Source organism: Musca domestica, unplaced genomic scaffold (genome assembly GCF_030504385.1).
Source record: "Musca domestica strain aabys unplaced genomic scaffold, Musca_domestica.polishedcontigs.V.1.1 9, whole genome shotgun sequence".
Lineage (NCBI taxonomy): Eukaryota > Metazoa > Arthropoda > Insecta > Diptera > Muscidae > Musca > Musca domestica.
In genome coordinates, this window is record NW_026712435.1 from 9,269,009 (window position 1) to 9,283,541 (window position 14,533).

The window sequence follows — 14,533 nt, forward strand, 5'->3', positions numbered from 1 at the left end:
TATTTCATTTCGCAAATATTTGTGTTTCAGTAAAAATAATTTTGAACGTATGTCCTCTATAAATTAAGTAGGACCTATATGATGTGCAAAGTTCAGTCCAAACATAATTTGTAGATTTTTCAAAACCATTTTTTAAGAAAATACGAAAATATCATAACAGTTACCTGGTATCAGTTTGCCAAACATATGCTCTGTTCCAGAATTTGGAAGAATCAACTACTATTGCAAAAATTTGGTAGTATTGTAGGTTGTGAGCAGAAAACCCATAACTACAAAAACAAACTTTGCTGTGAAAAAGAATTGCTAGTAGAGATTGAGTCGAACTTGAATGGATTCTGGTCTTTACTTCAACATCTTGTGTTAGAAGAGATATAAAAAGAATCGGAAGCTCATTTCGCATTTTATGAGATATAATTGCTCACAAATTTGGCTAGTTGTGGGTGATGTACCAGAAGGAGTGGTTCAATAGATTTCAACTTCAACCCAAATATTGTGTTAAAAAAAATATTGGGATGGGTGATATTTGAAGAGAATCGGGTGCTTATTTCGCATTATCTGAGACATATAATAATTCAAAATTTTGATCCGTTGAGTGGGAGGTACCAGGAGTGGTCCAATAGATTTCATCTTCGTACCAGATCTTGTGTTGTAAAAAATATTGGGATGTGTGAAATTTGGAATTTTGGAAATAGTCCAATGCTTATTTCGCATTTCATAAGAGTTTAGTTTTAACAATTTTGGAAACGTTTCTGGGTGAGGTACAAGAAGGAGATAGGACCGATATAACCCACCATCACACCAGATTTTGTTAATAAAAACATTGAGTTGTGTGAAATCGGATACTTATTTAGCGTTTTATGAGATATCTTAGTATTCAAAATCTTGATCCGTTGCGGGGGGAGTTACCTGAAGGACTGGTATGATATATTATATCTTCACACCTCTTCTTATGTTGATAGGAATATTTGGGCGAATTTGATTTAAATATATGTAAATTTTGGCATGACGTGGGGGTGGTAACAGAAGGAGTGGACCGATATTGCCCATTTCCGAACTCGATCTAAGTTTGATAATAATATTATGACATACCCGATTTGGTTCAAAATTGGATACTACCATCCCTGTGCACCAGCCAGATAGACGGACGGACGGACACCACTAGATTGACTCCAAATGTCCTCAAGCAGCTTTGGTCCAAAGAGGCATGTGGTCTAAAACCCTTATTTCACGTTTTGGCCGTATCGAATGACATATACCCTCTGTAGCCATATGGTTGAGGGTTTGGTAAATACTTACTACACATATTAAAATACGAAGTTAGGATGCTGTTTAGTTTTTGTGCCAAAATGTACTAATTTGACTCATTATTTGATAATACGAAAATTGATTTGTTGCTGGGTATATCCTCTGTAAAGCAATGAATTTTGAAATTCAATCGATCTTTTTTATTATTTGCAGGTTGATAAAAAACTGTCACTATTTCATTCTCAAGTTTTGAACGACCAAACCTTTAGAACGCAGTCGTACGTTGTCTTTTTAATTTCGAATTAATATTTAAAAAATCTATTTTTTTTTTGTAAATCTAGTTTACTATCTAGTTCAATCGTTCGGACTAAGGAGGGCGTTACCATATAAATGCAAAAGACCTGAATTACTGATCATAGTTCAATGATCTAGAATGACCTACTTCATACGTTCTATTCAATAAATCATTCCATTCGAGAGGTATACAACATTGAACTTTCATTCTGGAGTACTTCATTGTCGTTCCGTTAGATTTATTCTTCAAGTAACGGGCCTATATCTGATGGCTTGTGATTGATTTTTTACTTGGATAATATGGAAATCTTATAGATGTAATAAATGATACAATTGGGCAAACACGCGCCATTACGACTTAACACCGTTGTATACAATCACGAAAAACAAATGCATATTGACATGGAAAAAGGAAGTATGAGGACGGGCAATTGTAAAACTAATTACAATTTACATTCAAGTTTACATTGAGTGCATGAACAACTGGTATAACCTAAAATCGTTTCTAGATACCTTTGATGTGCAAAAACAGCATTCGAATTCCACCGGTACATCCTGGTCGTAGTTGTCCAGTCGTTGATTTTGCAAATTTTCTAGCGCCACCTGACGTCGCAATTCCGCCACTTCCTACAAAACGGGTGTGGGAGGGACATGTAATACATTCTCAAATGCAGAATTCATTTCATAAATAAGTTCAATCAAATACACACAAAAATATCATTGAATGCATAATTCAAAATAAATGTAAAGTTAAAAAAAGAAACGAAATTGTATTTAGGAAGAAATTGTATAAAAAATGCACAAACTTGTTTAAGAGAAACAGAAAACCAAGAGAGTATTTTATATACAAAACAGTATGTAGAAGTCACAATATATATATATATATGAATCAAACAATATGCACATACAAAATGCAACAAGAAGACACCTCAAAAAAAAAAAATTAAAAAAAAATAAGAAGGAAAAAATAGAACTCAAGAAAATATAATTGATAATTGTTAAGAAAACGACAATCGAACAAGGACAAGTGCAGAGGCAAATACAAAATCTAAACATGTACAGTATGCAACCATATAAAAATGCGTGTAAATGTAGGTACATGTATATGTGTATTCATGTGTGTATGTGTATGTATGTAGGTGTAGGTGCATTATTATAATCCATAACCTCAAATAGTAAAGGACAGAAAAAAGCATCATGCCCAATATAATTCTTTATTTCAAGTTTCAACAAATAAATATGTATTTCTTTTAAACGAGATACTGTGCAGCATGTAAACGTCAAGAGATATTTTGTGAATAATTAAATTATAATTTTTCGACTGAACGTTCATTAATCTCATAAATAAACATAAAGTGTAAATCAAAAAGAATTTTTACGAGTAAAACTATATTTTGTAAGAATTCGAATTTTGTGGGAGAAATCCCATTTAGACATGTCCGTCGGTTTAAAAATGCCTGTTCGCCTGTCTGATTGTGGAAATCACGTTAGCTGGCGAGCTGACTGAATGTATCTTAAGTCCGCAGATTTTTAAGGTAATTAAATTTTACCATATAGTTACACGATTTGGTGTCGTCCTATTATTTTTGGTGCTTTGATTCTAAATTGGAAGTTTATATTCTCGGTGGACAGAAAACATTATGCCCAGAACTCCATGCAAAACCAACTCCATGTTCAAGAACTTATACCGCATCAGAAAGAAAATAGACTCAAAAGAGTTGCTTCGCTTGGCCTGAAATGGTGAATTGCCGAATTTGGTTTTCTCCGTTGAGAAAACATTCGTTGTTCAGCAGTTTGTAAACAAACAAAATTATTAAGGTGACCAATTCGAACAAATCTAAACCTATTCTAAAATTTGATGCTATTTCCGACATTTTTTGGTTTCATTTAAAACAAAATTTTCATTTAAACAAAAATTATGGCGTTTGTCTTTGTTGCTGTGTTTTTTATCTCACCCTGTATTTTTCCATAATACGTTTTGTCCAGTCTTTACCAGTTTAGGTCTTTGAAAATATTCGTTGCCCAGTAGAATGCTCGTGTTTACTTGCCGAAGAGGTCAGCTGAAAATGTGCACCTTCGGTTGGCAACCAGAACTCAAGCGCCGGCCATGGTGACGGGGTGGGCGCCATAACAGCCGATGACCACTCCCCGCTCGTATCAATCGACCGTGGCATCAGAATAAATGCCGAATATTATCACTGACCTTGGACATTCCAACAGGACTCAATACCCTCGTACCCAGCACGCACCACCCAAGAATTGTTATAAAATGAGGTTCCTCGCTTTATTTCCAGAGCACAATGGCTACCAAAATCTCCGGATACAATCCGTTGTACTATTGTGTCTGGAGTATTTTGAAAGCAAGGTTGGCACTAAAAAATACCAAAGAGTCGATGCCGCAAGCAAGCTCTTTGCTGGGAATGGGCCAAAATACCGCAGAGCTACATTCGGACAGCGTGTGACGGATTCATTGGCCGTTTGAAGGCCATAATTCGTGCCAAAGGTGAACAATTCGAACAAATCTAAACTTATTCTAAAATTTGATGCTATTTTCGAAATTTTTTTATTTTAATCGATAAAATTAAAAAAAAATTGTAAAGATCATGGCGTTTGACTTTGTTGCAGTTTTTTTGTCTCACCCTGTAAACCCTCTGTAGCCATATGGCTGGTGGTATAAAAATTATTTCTCTATTCCAGAACTGCAATAATGTAAAAGTTTTTACAAAAATAACCAATATTCCCCTTATGATATCGAAAAGAATTGCAAAACTAGTAGATTCTTGCAGGTTCTGGAACACAAAGTATGTTTGTGAATACACCTTGGCAAAAATTAACGAATTTGCCATCCTGCAATTTGCTATGTATGGTTCAAGTGTTGTTGGTATGTTTTTTTATAGTCTACAAAAATTAATGTTTGAAAACGCTTATAACCAATTTCTCAGTTCCAGGACCTGCAAGAATCTACTAGATTGCCATTTTTTCGATATCACTAAGAGAAAATCGGTAATCATAGTAAAAACTTGTACATTCTTGCATTTATGGAATAGACCAAATGTGTCTACATAAAAGAAAAACACAATCCTGTAGAAGTAGAAATAATGTTCGATTTTCTTCCATATCCGAAAATCGAACATTATTTCTACTTCTACAGAAGTTTATAGATTCTACCGAAGTTTATAGATTAACACGAATCACGCATTTTACAAATTTCATGATTGGTTAAAATTTCTGAAAATTTGGATAGATAAAACCCATTTTGGCAAACTGCTCTTTGTCTCATTCTACTGGTCAGATAATGGCTATAGGGAAGGTTTTTAAAAATGTTGGCATACTCATTACAACATTTCGGCCGGTATCTCAGGAATAAATGCTTCAATTTTGTCTTCAATTGAAGTGGGCTCGTCTGTATTGACATCAGTTTTAATATAGCTCCACAACAATAGTCCGAAGGCGGCGAAATAGCCGATTCAGGACGTGAAATAAAATGTTAATCAAATTCGACGCCGTCCATTGTTACGCGTGCTGTGTGGCACCGTCTTGATAAAACCACGTGTCATGCAAACCAAGTTCTTGGATCTTGTGCAAAAAAAGTTGGATATAATTTCACGGTAGCGCTCACCATTCACATGCACATGTTTGAACGCACACATAATGTATTCGGTAGGGCCCTAATACTTTTTATACCCTCCACCAAAAAAGGTATGGAGGGTATATTAAGTTCGTCATTCCGTTTGTAACTCATCGAAATAATCATTATAGACCAAACAAAGTATATATATTCTTGATCAGCGTAAAATTCTAAGACGATTTAGCCCTGTCCGTCCGTCTATCCGTCTGTCCGTCTGTTGTAATCACGCTACAGTCTAAACGAATTAAGATAGGAAGCTAAAATTTTGCACAGATCTCTCTTTTGTCTGCAGGCAGGTCAAGTTCGAAGATGGGCTATATCGGTCCACGATATCGTGTAGCCCCCATGTAACGGTACCCCCCGATATTCGGTATTTTAATGATTTTACCCACATTTTTCAACAGAATTGTCTGAAAATCCACACAAGGAGTTCCTTGTGGGTACTTTATACCTCGGTAGAGAATTATTTATATAGGTCCACAATATCGTATAGCCCCCATATAACGGTACCTCCCGATAGTCGGGATTTTGATGATTTTACCCACATTTTTCAACGGAATGGTCACAAGGGGGTTCTTTGTGAGCACTTTACCCACCGACAGAGATATATAGGTTAACGATAACGTATAGCTCCCATATAACGGTACCCCGCGATATTCGGTATTTTGATGATTTTAGCCACATTTTCCAATCGTATTGTCTGAAAATCCACACACGGAGTTCCTTGTGAGTACTTTACACGCAGACATAGATTTGTCTTTAAAGGTCCACAATATCGTATATCCCCCCATATATCGGCACCTTCCTATATTAGATATTTTAAAGATTTTAAAAGAATTTTTATTGGATTTTATTTTTTTGAAAATTTTCTAATTCGTTCCAAATGGTGGAGGGTATTCAAAGTTCGGCCCGGCCGAACTATCTGCTTTTTTATTTGTTATTTTTTGTCTGTATACAAACATGTATTGTGACAGTTTATATTCAAATTATTTTTGATCAACTCGAAGAAGTTCAATGAACAAACGGATATTGCTTTTAATTGGTAAATATGCGGATTAATCCTAATTTTTTTTAGCTCTAATATGATACATGCAATCTATAGCCATTATTGGAGTGCAAAAAATATCAGTTGTCTGCTCCAGAAAATCATCATTTGATAAATTGCATCGCAATTTGAAAACAGAAAATGAAAATCAATATTCCAACTACAGAAATAGAAAATTTCTGCATTCAAATAAGTCACGTTCTGCGCCAATAGATTTTGATGGATCTCAAAATTCAGGCACGTCAACTGAATGTGGTAAATATCGATTTGACATTTCACTTTATATATTGTCTTTTGTCCCTATGTAACAGATTTAATTTCAGTGTCCCCATCGCCTGAAGAAGAGGAATATTATTATTCTTCGGCAGATGATGGTGATGTGTCAACAAACAGTCCAATCGAAACGACATCAGTCGATGATTATCAATTCTCATCTCCAACTCCGACGTTTAACACCTTTGAACAAGAACCAACATTAAACAGCATCGATCAGGAATCGAAAGCCAAAGAATTGCGAAATCTTATCCAGCATTTATATGTTGCCCAAGCTCGGGTTCAATTAGAAGCTGCTGAAATAAAAAAAGCTCAAGCTATAGCGAATACGGCTCAACAAGCTCTCGAGGAAGCGGCAAACCATGTAAGGGCCATTACTGCATCATTACAAAGTTCACAGCAGGAAGTCGCTGCTGCAGCAATTCGAGCTCAAACTGCTCAGTTGCAATTGGCCGCTCATGATCAACTTTTATTTGCTGCTCGACAGGATGTAGACGCTTTGTCGTCGCAAATGGTTGGACTGCAAGCCGCTGAGGGTATATCACAACCCAAGATTACAGTCGATGTATCGGATCTATTGGAAAAACTAAATCAACCTTTACCAGAATCTGATAAGCCTACACCTGTCCCAACCATTGTTCCGATTGTGCCAACGAAAGCTGAACGTCGAGGAGCATTAGAGAAAAGATATTATCAAGATCGACAACTGTTACCGGGTATTTAAGAGACTTTTAGCGTGAAGGGACAACAGTCTTATTATATTTTAAAAAATAGAAAGGCTATATATTTAGTAATGTATTTACAATAAATGTAATGGCTTCTTTCTTAAATAATTACAAAGCAAGAGAACATTTCCTTCTTTACCAAGCGAGGAGTTACGTCGGCATTGAGTGTGCGCGTCCGAAAAAAACCGATGGCTGTGAATCGGCGTCGATAATCAAAACAACGCTGAGTTGTTAGCATAACTTTTATTGAAAAGTTTGACTGCATTACGCAAGAAGTTTTACTGATATTTGTAGTTTAAAGTGAAACACGTCTTTACCCAATGGTGTAGGGTATTAAAAGTTCGGCTCGGTCGAACTTAATTATTTTATTTGTTTGTTCTTAGAGGGTACCTGAGATCTTTACAAAAAAAAAAAAAAAAAAAATAACAAGTAAGCAAAGGCTATAGTCGTGCGGGGCCGACCATGTGATACCCTACAATTTAATGGAAAATTTGACTTTTATTTAACACGAATGTTATGGTCTATTTCACTATTTCAAAATTGGAAGGCTTCTGCCCAGCCCTAAGCTCTAGCCCCATGCTAACTTCCGCTTCGATTGGTCCATAATTGCGACCTGTAGAGCAACTGCAAAATCAGGAAGTTTTTCAGTTTTTGGTCCATTTAAATCCCTTAGTATTATGCGATCATCTCCAAAAGCAATTTATTTATGAGCCAAAAAAAAAAAATAATAAATAAATAAATTGAGAACATTGGACATATTGTTTGTATAGCTATCTATCTATATCTCCCATACAAAGATATTTTCACATTAGCCGTATTTTTAACTGATATTTTAACACAAGTAGGAACCACAAATCATCTGAAATCATCTATTCGAGCGGTATATTTATTGAAGTTATTCCGGACATTCAATACCAAATCTCAAAATTTTCGTTGAAAAATCTATCTGAAGCATTCAAAAGACCGATTCTAGACAATTACAACAGAAAAAAATTTCTGAACACCAAATTTGAAAAGTGTGACTAAAAATATCCGAATGCCAAAAATTGCGAGGTACCGCTATATGGGGGCTATGGGTAAACAAGGACCGTTGTAGACAATTATGTCAATATGGCTAAATGCTGCTAAAGTCATTATGGAGATTATCATTATGGCGGGCCGAAATAACGCTAGCGGGATTACAAGGAAGTGGGCGGAAGAAAACAGCAACATTAGCAGTAATGGTACGAAAAGTAAAGAAGCTACTTGATAAAAATCCGCGTCGCAGTGGCCAAAAAATGGCTCGTGAGTTGAATATATCGCAATATTCCATTCGGCAAATATTGAAAAATGAGCTCGGGGCAAATCCATTTAAATTCCAAAAAGTGCAAGAACTTACACCGCAACAGAAAGTAAATAGACTCAAAAGAGCTAAAGAGTTGCTTCGCTTGGCCGAAAGTGGTGAACTGCCGAATTTGGTTTTCTCCGATGAGAAAACATTCGTTTTCCAGCAGTTTGTAAACAAACAAAATGATCGTGTTTACTTGCCAAAGAGATCAGCTGAAAATGTGTACCTTCGGTTGGTAACCAGAACTCAAGCGCCGGTCATGGTGATGGTGTGGGCCGCCATAACAGCCGATGGTCTCTTTCCGCTCGTGTTAATTGACCGTGGCATCAGAATAAATGCCGAATATTATCGCGAAAATATTCTGTAGGGTGTATTAAAGCCTTGGGCTCGCAAACATTTACGCCGCAGACATTGGATATTCCAACAGGACTCAGCACGCGCCACCCAAGAATGGTTACAAAATGAGGTTCCTCGCTTCATTTCCAGCGTACAGTGACCACCAAAATCTCCGGATACCAATCCGTTGGACTATTGTGCCTGGAGTATTTTGGAAAGCAAGGTTGGCACTAAAAAATACCAAAGTGTCGATCATGTCAAGCAAGCGCTTCGCCGGGAATGGGCCAAAATGCCACAGAGCAAATTGGACAGCGTGTGACCGTTTCATTACCCGGAGGTCATAATTCGTGCCAAAGGTGACCAATTCGAACAAATCTAAACTTATTCTAAAATTTGATGCTATTTCTGATATGTTTCGCTTTCATTCAATAAAATAAAAAAATAAATAAAAAATAAAAATATCTCACCCTGTATGTTTTCTATCTAGATTTCAACAAGCAGACGGACAATGTTGAATCGGCTTTGAATCATTTCTAAATACATCTCCCTTTTAGATATAATTTACAATTTTTGTTGATGTGACCAACATTATATTAAATTTTTAATTTAATTATTTAATTATATAAATTACTACAAATTACTTTTTCGAAAACAAAGTACTGAAAAAAAACATGGATATAGTCAGGTAAAGTAAAATAAACATTTTTGGAAATTAACCGGAACCAAAAAACAAAACTTATACATATTAATAGATTCAAATAACATAATGTTATTATTGATGACATATAGAATATTAAGCTAAAGGCAAACCAAAAAACAAAATCATTTAAATAACAATAGATAAAGGTAATGCTGATTTAAACTCTTTTAAATTATAATAGTTCGGAGCAATCATAGTTTTCAAAATATGTTCAAGAGAATCGGAAGAGAGTAAACGAAAGGTTATTGTTTGTCAAACAGGAAGTAGGTATGAAAAAAGTAGGTATTTGTTCGGCTTGTAGGAAGAAAGATAAGAAAGCAAAATAGTATTGTATTGTTTTCAATAAAACTCAAAACAGTTGTCATTCCAAAAATATGTACTTGAAAAGTTTCGAAACAGATGATCAAGAATTGGTTTCACTTGAGCATAACAGGTGCCAATTGCAAACGTTTTTCACTGTTTTTCTTTTAATTGTTTATAATGAAAATGTATTTCCTCATAGCATTTTGGTTTCTTGCTTTTTTTGTTGTATTTGTTATAAAACAGCCTCTAATAATGGTTCAAGACATTGTACAAAATCAAATGAATGATAAAATAAATTAGAATTGAATTAAGGAAAATACATAATTTGTTTTGTTTTTTTTTTTCAAAATAAATGAAAAAGAAGTATAATTAAGTAATTGTAAGGTATTTTATTATACCTCCTTACTCCGTCCCCGTAGAATCTATAATTTAAAAGGGTGTGTGTTTTTTTAAAATTTTCAAACAAATTCATTATACAAGAGAAAGTTAAGAGTTACATTGAGATGGATAGTAAAACAAATCATCAATGAAAGAGGTTAACTATCGGTTGGTTGTACGGAAATGAAACAAAGCATTTCGAAATTAAAGAAAAAATAAACGAAACGAAATAGAGTATCACCAAGTCCTAGATGAGAAAATTGAATTGAGTTACAAACAAACGTATGAAAACAAACCGAAAACCCAAAAAAGAAACAAAAATACTTAATAACATAAACAAATAAGTATATATTATTCTGCTTATATAGCCTTTTAGCCTTCAATTGACAGATATGGCTTCTTTTTGGTAACAAAACTTTAAAAAAATCACAACGATTATGTGTACAATTAAGATGTGAAATAAACAACACAAAAACAATATCATAAGTTTGGGTTTCGAATATCTAAATGTTTAGTGTGTGTGTGTGTGTTAAATATGTTCTGCGACGAGTTAATCAGGTGGCAACACTGATTTTGTAATCCCTATTATTTTAAAGATACATTTGTAACCTTAAACTTTTGTCTTCTGCATATTCATTTAAAATCTTCAGACACATGCTTTCGCTATATTAACACTAAAACTTATATTTATGATGTACTATATTTGAATATTTCAAAAATCGATTTCAAAATAGACATGAGAAGTATTGGAGTTGAAGTATTAGCTAAACAAATCTTCATTAAGGCTGACCTTTGGTTGGTAAAATATGTCGGGTTTGCACTCAAAAACAATTTTTCAAACATGGATATGACGATGATATTCAATTTCGTCTACACGAAACTTTACAAATAGGGCTCTAAGAGCGCGCTTAGTGGTTGTACTAATATTGTCTATTTTTGCACCTGTCCGTTGTACCATGGTGCCAAAAAAAAAATCGAGGTACAATAACGAATTGTATTAAGGTGATATGTATGGTAGTCTTGTAATGTCAAAACATATACAGAGATTTTATATGTGTAGTTATAGTTTTGAAAAACATTCAAAATAATTTTGAAAACTTTCAAATCCAGTTATTACTCAAATTCTATGTTTTGCGTTTTGGGATGAAAAAAAAAACTTTGTCATAATAGGATCTCGATATTCTGTAAAATTCGCGACGCATAATGGTTCAGAAATTTTTTTTCTATTTGAACCGTTGAATATATAATCTTCAAAAATTATAGGCTTTAATTCTGACCCTAACCCTACCACTATGTAAAATTTCGTGAGGATATTATGAGGAGGATATTATATTATAAAAAAGTTATTCACTTTTTTTACTGACACATCTTACGCGATTTTCTAAGATTGTATCCTTTTTTGGCAAGAGACCATTTCGAATTGATATGAATTGTGAAATTCAGTTCAGCGATTCATATCTTATAAGCAGAATAACTAAAATATATTTATTTTACAGGTCTGAACTGACCTTTTAATATATTTGTGATCTCGCCGGGATTAAAATTTTTCGAGGTTGTGGGTATTATTGTAAGTATGTATTGTCCGATGACCTCCAAATTGGTAGGCTTCTGTCCAGCCATGAAACCTAACTCCATGCAAAATTCGATTGGTTGATTGTTTTATAATTCTATCCTGACCCTGACCCTATTTCCATTTTCAATTTCGTGAGGATCGGGTCATAATTGCGACCTGTAGCGCGATTAGAAATTAACATGGGCAGATGAAAACACAGACAGGCGGACGATCATTCAAAGCTAGATCGACTCAACTCCGCGAGTTAGGAAAATCCATATATAGTTTCCTATATCGGGAAACAACATTTCGAGGTGTAACATAATTTTTGACCCAATCAAACTTATAATCCCCCAACACACATAGTGCTGTAGGGTATACAAATTATTAATTTTTTTAACTTTTCTAATAAATAGGAGGATATAAAACACAAAACTCTTATTAATGATATCAAAAATTGGATTTTGTTCTTGAATTCCTCTGCAACTACTAAACCGGAATATCCTCTTTCGTTAAAAAGTTACAGAATTTTGACCAGGAAAAATTATTCCGTACCACTGTGCGACGTTCAAATAATTATTCGCTATTTTTTCTTAAATAAAATACAGTACAAAGGTGTCAAGTAAACAAAAATAATTGTTGCATTTGTTGTCATTAAAATTGAAGTTACAAGACTCTAGCTTCAGAGTTGAATTTTCACATTTAATCAATCTGCTCTACAATTACCATGGGCTGAACTACATTGGATGCACATTTGGCTTCATATAAGGTATAAAATCTATCTTTAGAGTGGATCTAATACCGATAGAAATACGAGCTGTACTAATTTTGAAATTTTATCTTCTAAGGAGGAGATACGAAAAGAAGTGGACCGATATCAATGTGCCACAATTTTCGGTCAGGGTCTGGGTGTGGGAAATTCTAAGTACAGGTTCTAGTCTTATATTAATAGATAAAAAAGGGTTTCAAAAGGGTTTTTGATACCCAGGCCAACTTTGTTACAATACTGAATGGGCCTCAAATAGTTTGCTATATACTTCGCAAAATTTAAGAAGAAGCTTTATAATATGATGCCGTCCTTGGGTTGGATGGAGAATCATTTCTACAAATTTACATTTTAGCCATATTTTTCACATATTGTGAGAATCTATATTAAAAATGTTTGCTCGTTAATGGGGGAGCAACCAGGCGGATTGCGCACTAGACCGTAAGCCTGACATAAATATTACGACGTGCCAAATTTAAAATAGTAAGGAAAGGTCTACAGTCGCTTGGAGCCGACTGTATAATATCCCACACCGCTATGCGTATTTAGTAGTAATCCCTTAGCTGTGTCTGATGTCGGGTATCAAATGTAGTTCTTGTGGAGTGCATATTACGAATGTGAGGGACTTAAACACCAAATCGGATGAAACATATATATAGGAGATATAGGTATATTTGACCCGATTTTCTCCTAATTTGAAGTACTTATTTCTAATCTGAATTCGGATTTGCTGAAACACATCGTATTTGGACGAATATTATACATTTGGTGCACAATAAACCTGAAATCGGATAAATATATAAATGGGAGCTATACCCAAATCAGAACCGATCTTAACAAAATTTGAAACACTTATTTCTGAGCTGTATCTTATATCCGGTACCAAATATCATTCTTGTGGAGGGAAATATTATGCATGTGAGACACTTAAAACACCAAATTAGATGAAACATATAAATGGATGCTGTAGTTATATCTGAACCGAATGAGTGCGGTCGGATATGCTGAAACACATCCATTTTGACGAATATTACATATTTGGTGCACAATAAAACAGAAATTGGCCGAAAAAGTGGCAGCTATATCTAACGATTATCACCAATTTCAATAGGGTTCGTCTTTGGGCCAAAAAACTGATTTGTGCAAAATTTCAATTCAATCAGACGATAAATTCGACTTGTACTTTGTTTTCAGAAATACATGGACAGACGAACATTCATAAATCAACTCAAAATGTGATTCTATGCAGATCATCAAAAGGAACTATGGGTCTACCTCGCTTCTTTCTCCATGTTACAAACAAATGCACAAATACATAATACTCTCACCATAGTGTGGTGTAGGGTATAACAACTCTCATTAGGCATAAGGCTGACGGCGTAAAAATGCATGGGAGCCTAATAACCGCCATCTACTCTTACAATTTTAATCATGTTTTCATATCAATCTGAATGAACTCAACGGACTCTACATGGTTCTACGACGTTCAACAACTTTTGCTTGTATTTGTCTTATCTTAAAATGTGCCCCTTTCGTCCATTTGGATTTTAAAAACAAATGCAGAAATCTATGATTCGTGTGGGCAGCGATTAATTGGTATTTTTAAATACGGATGTCGCACTTTTTTATTTTTTGACATTTATCCATCATAAGTGAAATCTGGGGGTGACTACAGTGCAATTAGTAATTTCTAATGGATAATCACCAAATACTTTTTTTCTACCAAATATTAAAACAAAATTTTGTTCTATGTTGTATATATAGCATCCGAACATGAAACCGAGAGCATTTATGAAACAACAAATAAATCTACCTATGTAGCATTTTGCCACAAAATTAAGTTAAGATATGAGACGTCTGTTTCCATTAACTTCGCAGTCATTGTGTTACTTTTTTTGACTTCACTTAATATTCAATGGTTTTCATTTTCTATTTTTTTTTTCTTTTTTAAGAACTGAACG

General features: G+C 34.5%; 2 protein-coding genes across 8 annotated transcripts in view; one reads left to right on the top strand and one right to left on the bottom strand.

Moving 5' to 3' along the window:
- The window catches only part of LOC101900306 (potassium voltage-gated channel protein Shab), a 270,640-nt gene that overhangs the window by 24,899 nt on the left and 231,208 nt on the right, over positions 1 to 14,533 (bottom strand). For 6 of the 7 annotated variants that reach the window (XM_059131692.1, XM_059131689.1, XM_059131685.1 and 3 more), the window contains one exon: positions 2,053 to 2,166. The exons of the other annotated variant lie outside the window; for it this stretch is intronic. In XM_059131692.1, coding sequence (XP_058987675.1) covers positions 2,053 to 2,166 — 114 coding nt within the window. The remainder of the gene's footprint in view (positions 1 to 2,052; positions 2,167 to 14,533) is intronic. 7 annotated transcript variants of the gene reach the window in all.
- On the top strand, positions 6,115 to 7,224 carry LOC109611746 (uncharacterized). Its single transcript, XM_020034929.2, has 3 exons — positions 6,115 to 6,209; positions 6,270 to 6,467; positions 6,536 to 7,224. The coding sequence occupies exons 1-3, from the start codon at positions 6,182 to 6,184 to the stop codon at positions 7,207 to 7,209; spliced, it is 900 nt and encodes a 299-aa protein (XP_019890488.1). The 5' UTR covers positions 6,115 to 6,181; the 3' UTR covers positions 7,210 to 7,224.

Coding starts and splice junctions, on each gene's coding strand:
- LOC109611746 (XM_020034929.2), top strand. CDS start 6,182: ATGAACAAACGGATATTGCTTTTAATTG. Junction 6,210..6,269: donor ACGGATATTGCTTTTAATTG/GTAAATATGCGG, acceptor TGCAATCTATAG/CCATTATTGGAGTGCAAAAA. Junction 6,468..6,535: donor AGGCACGTCAACTGAATGTG/GTAAATATCGAT, acceptor ATTTAATTTCAG/TGTCCCCATCGCCTGAAGAA.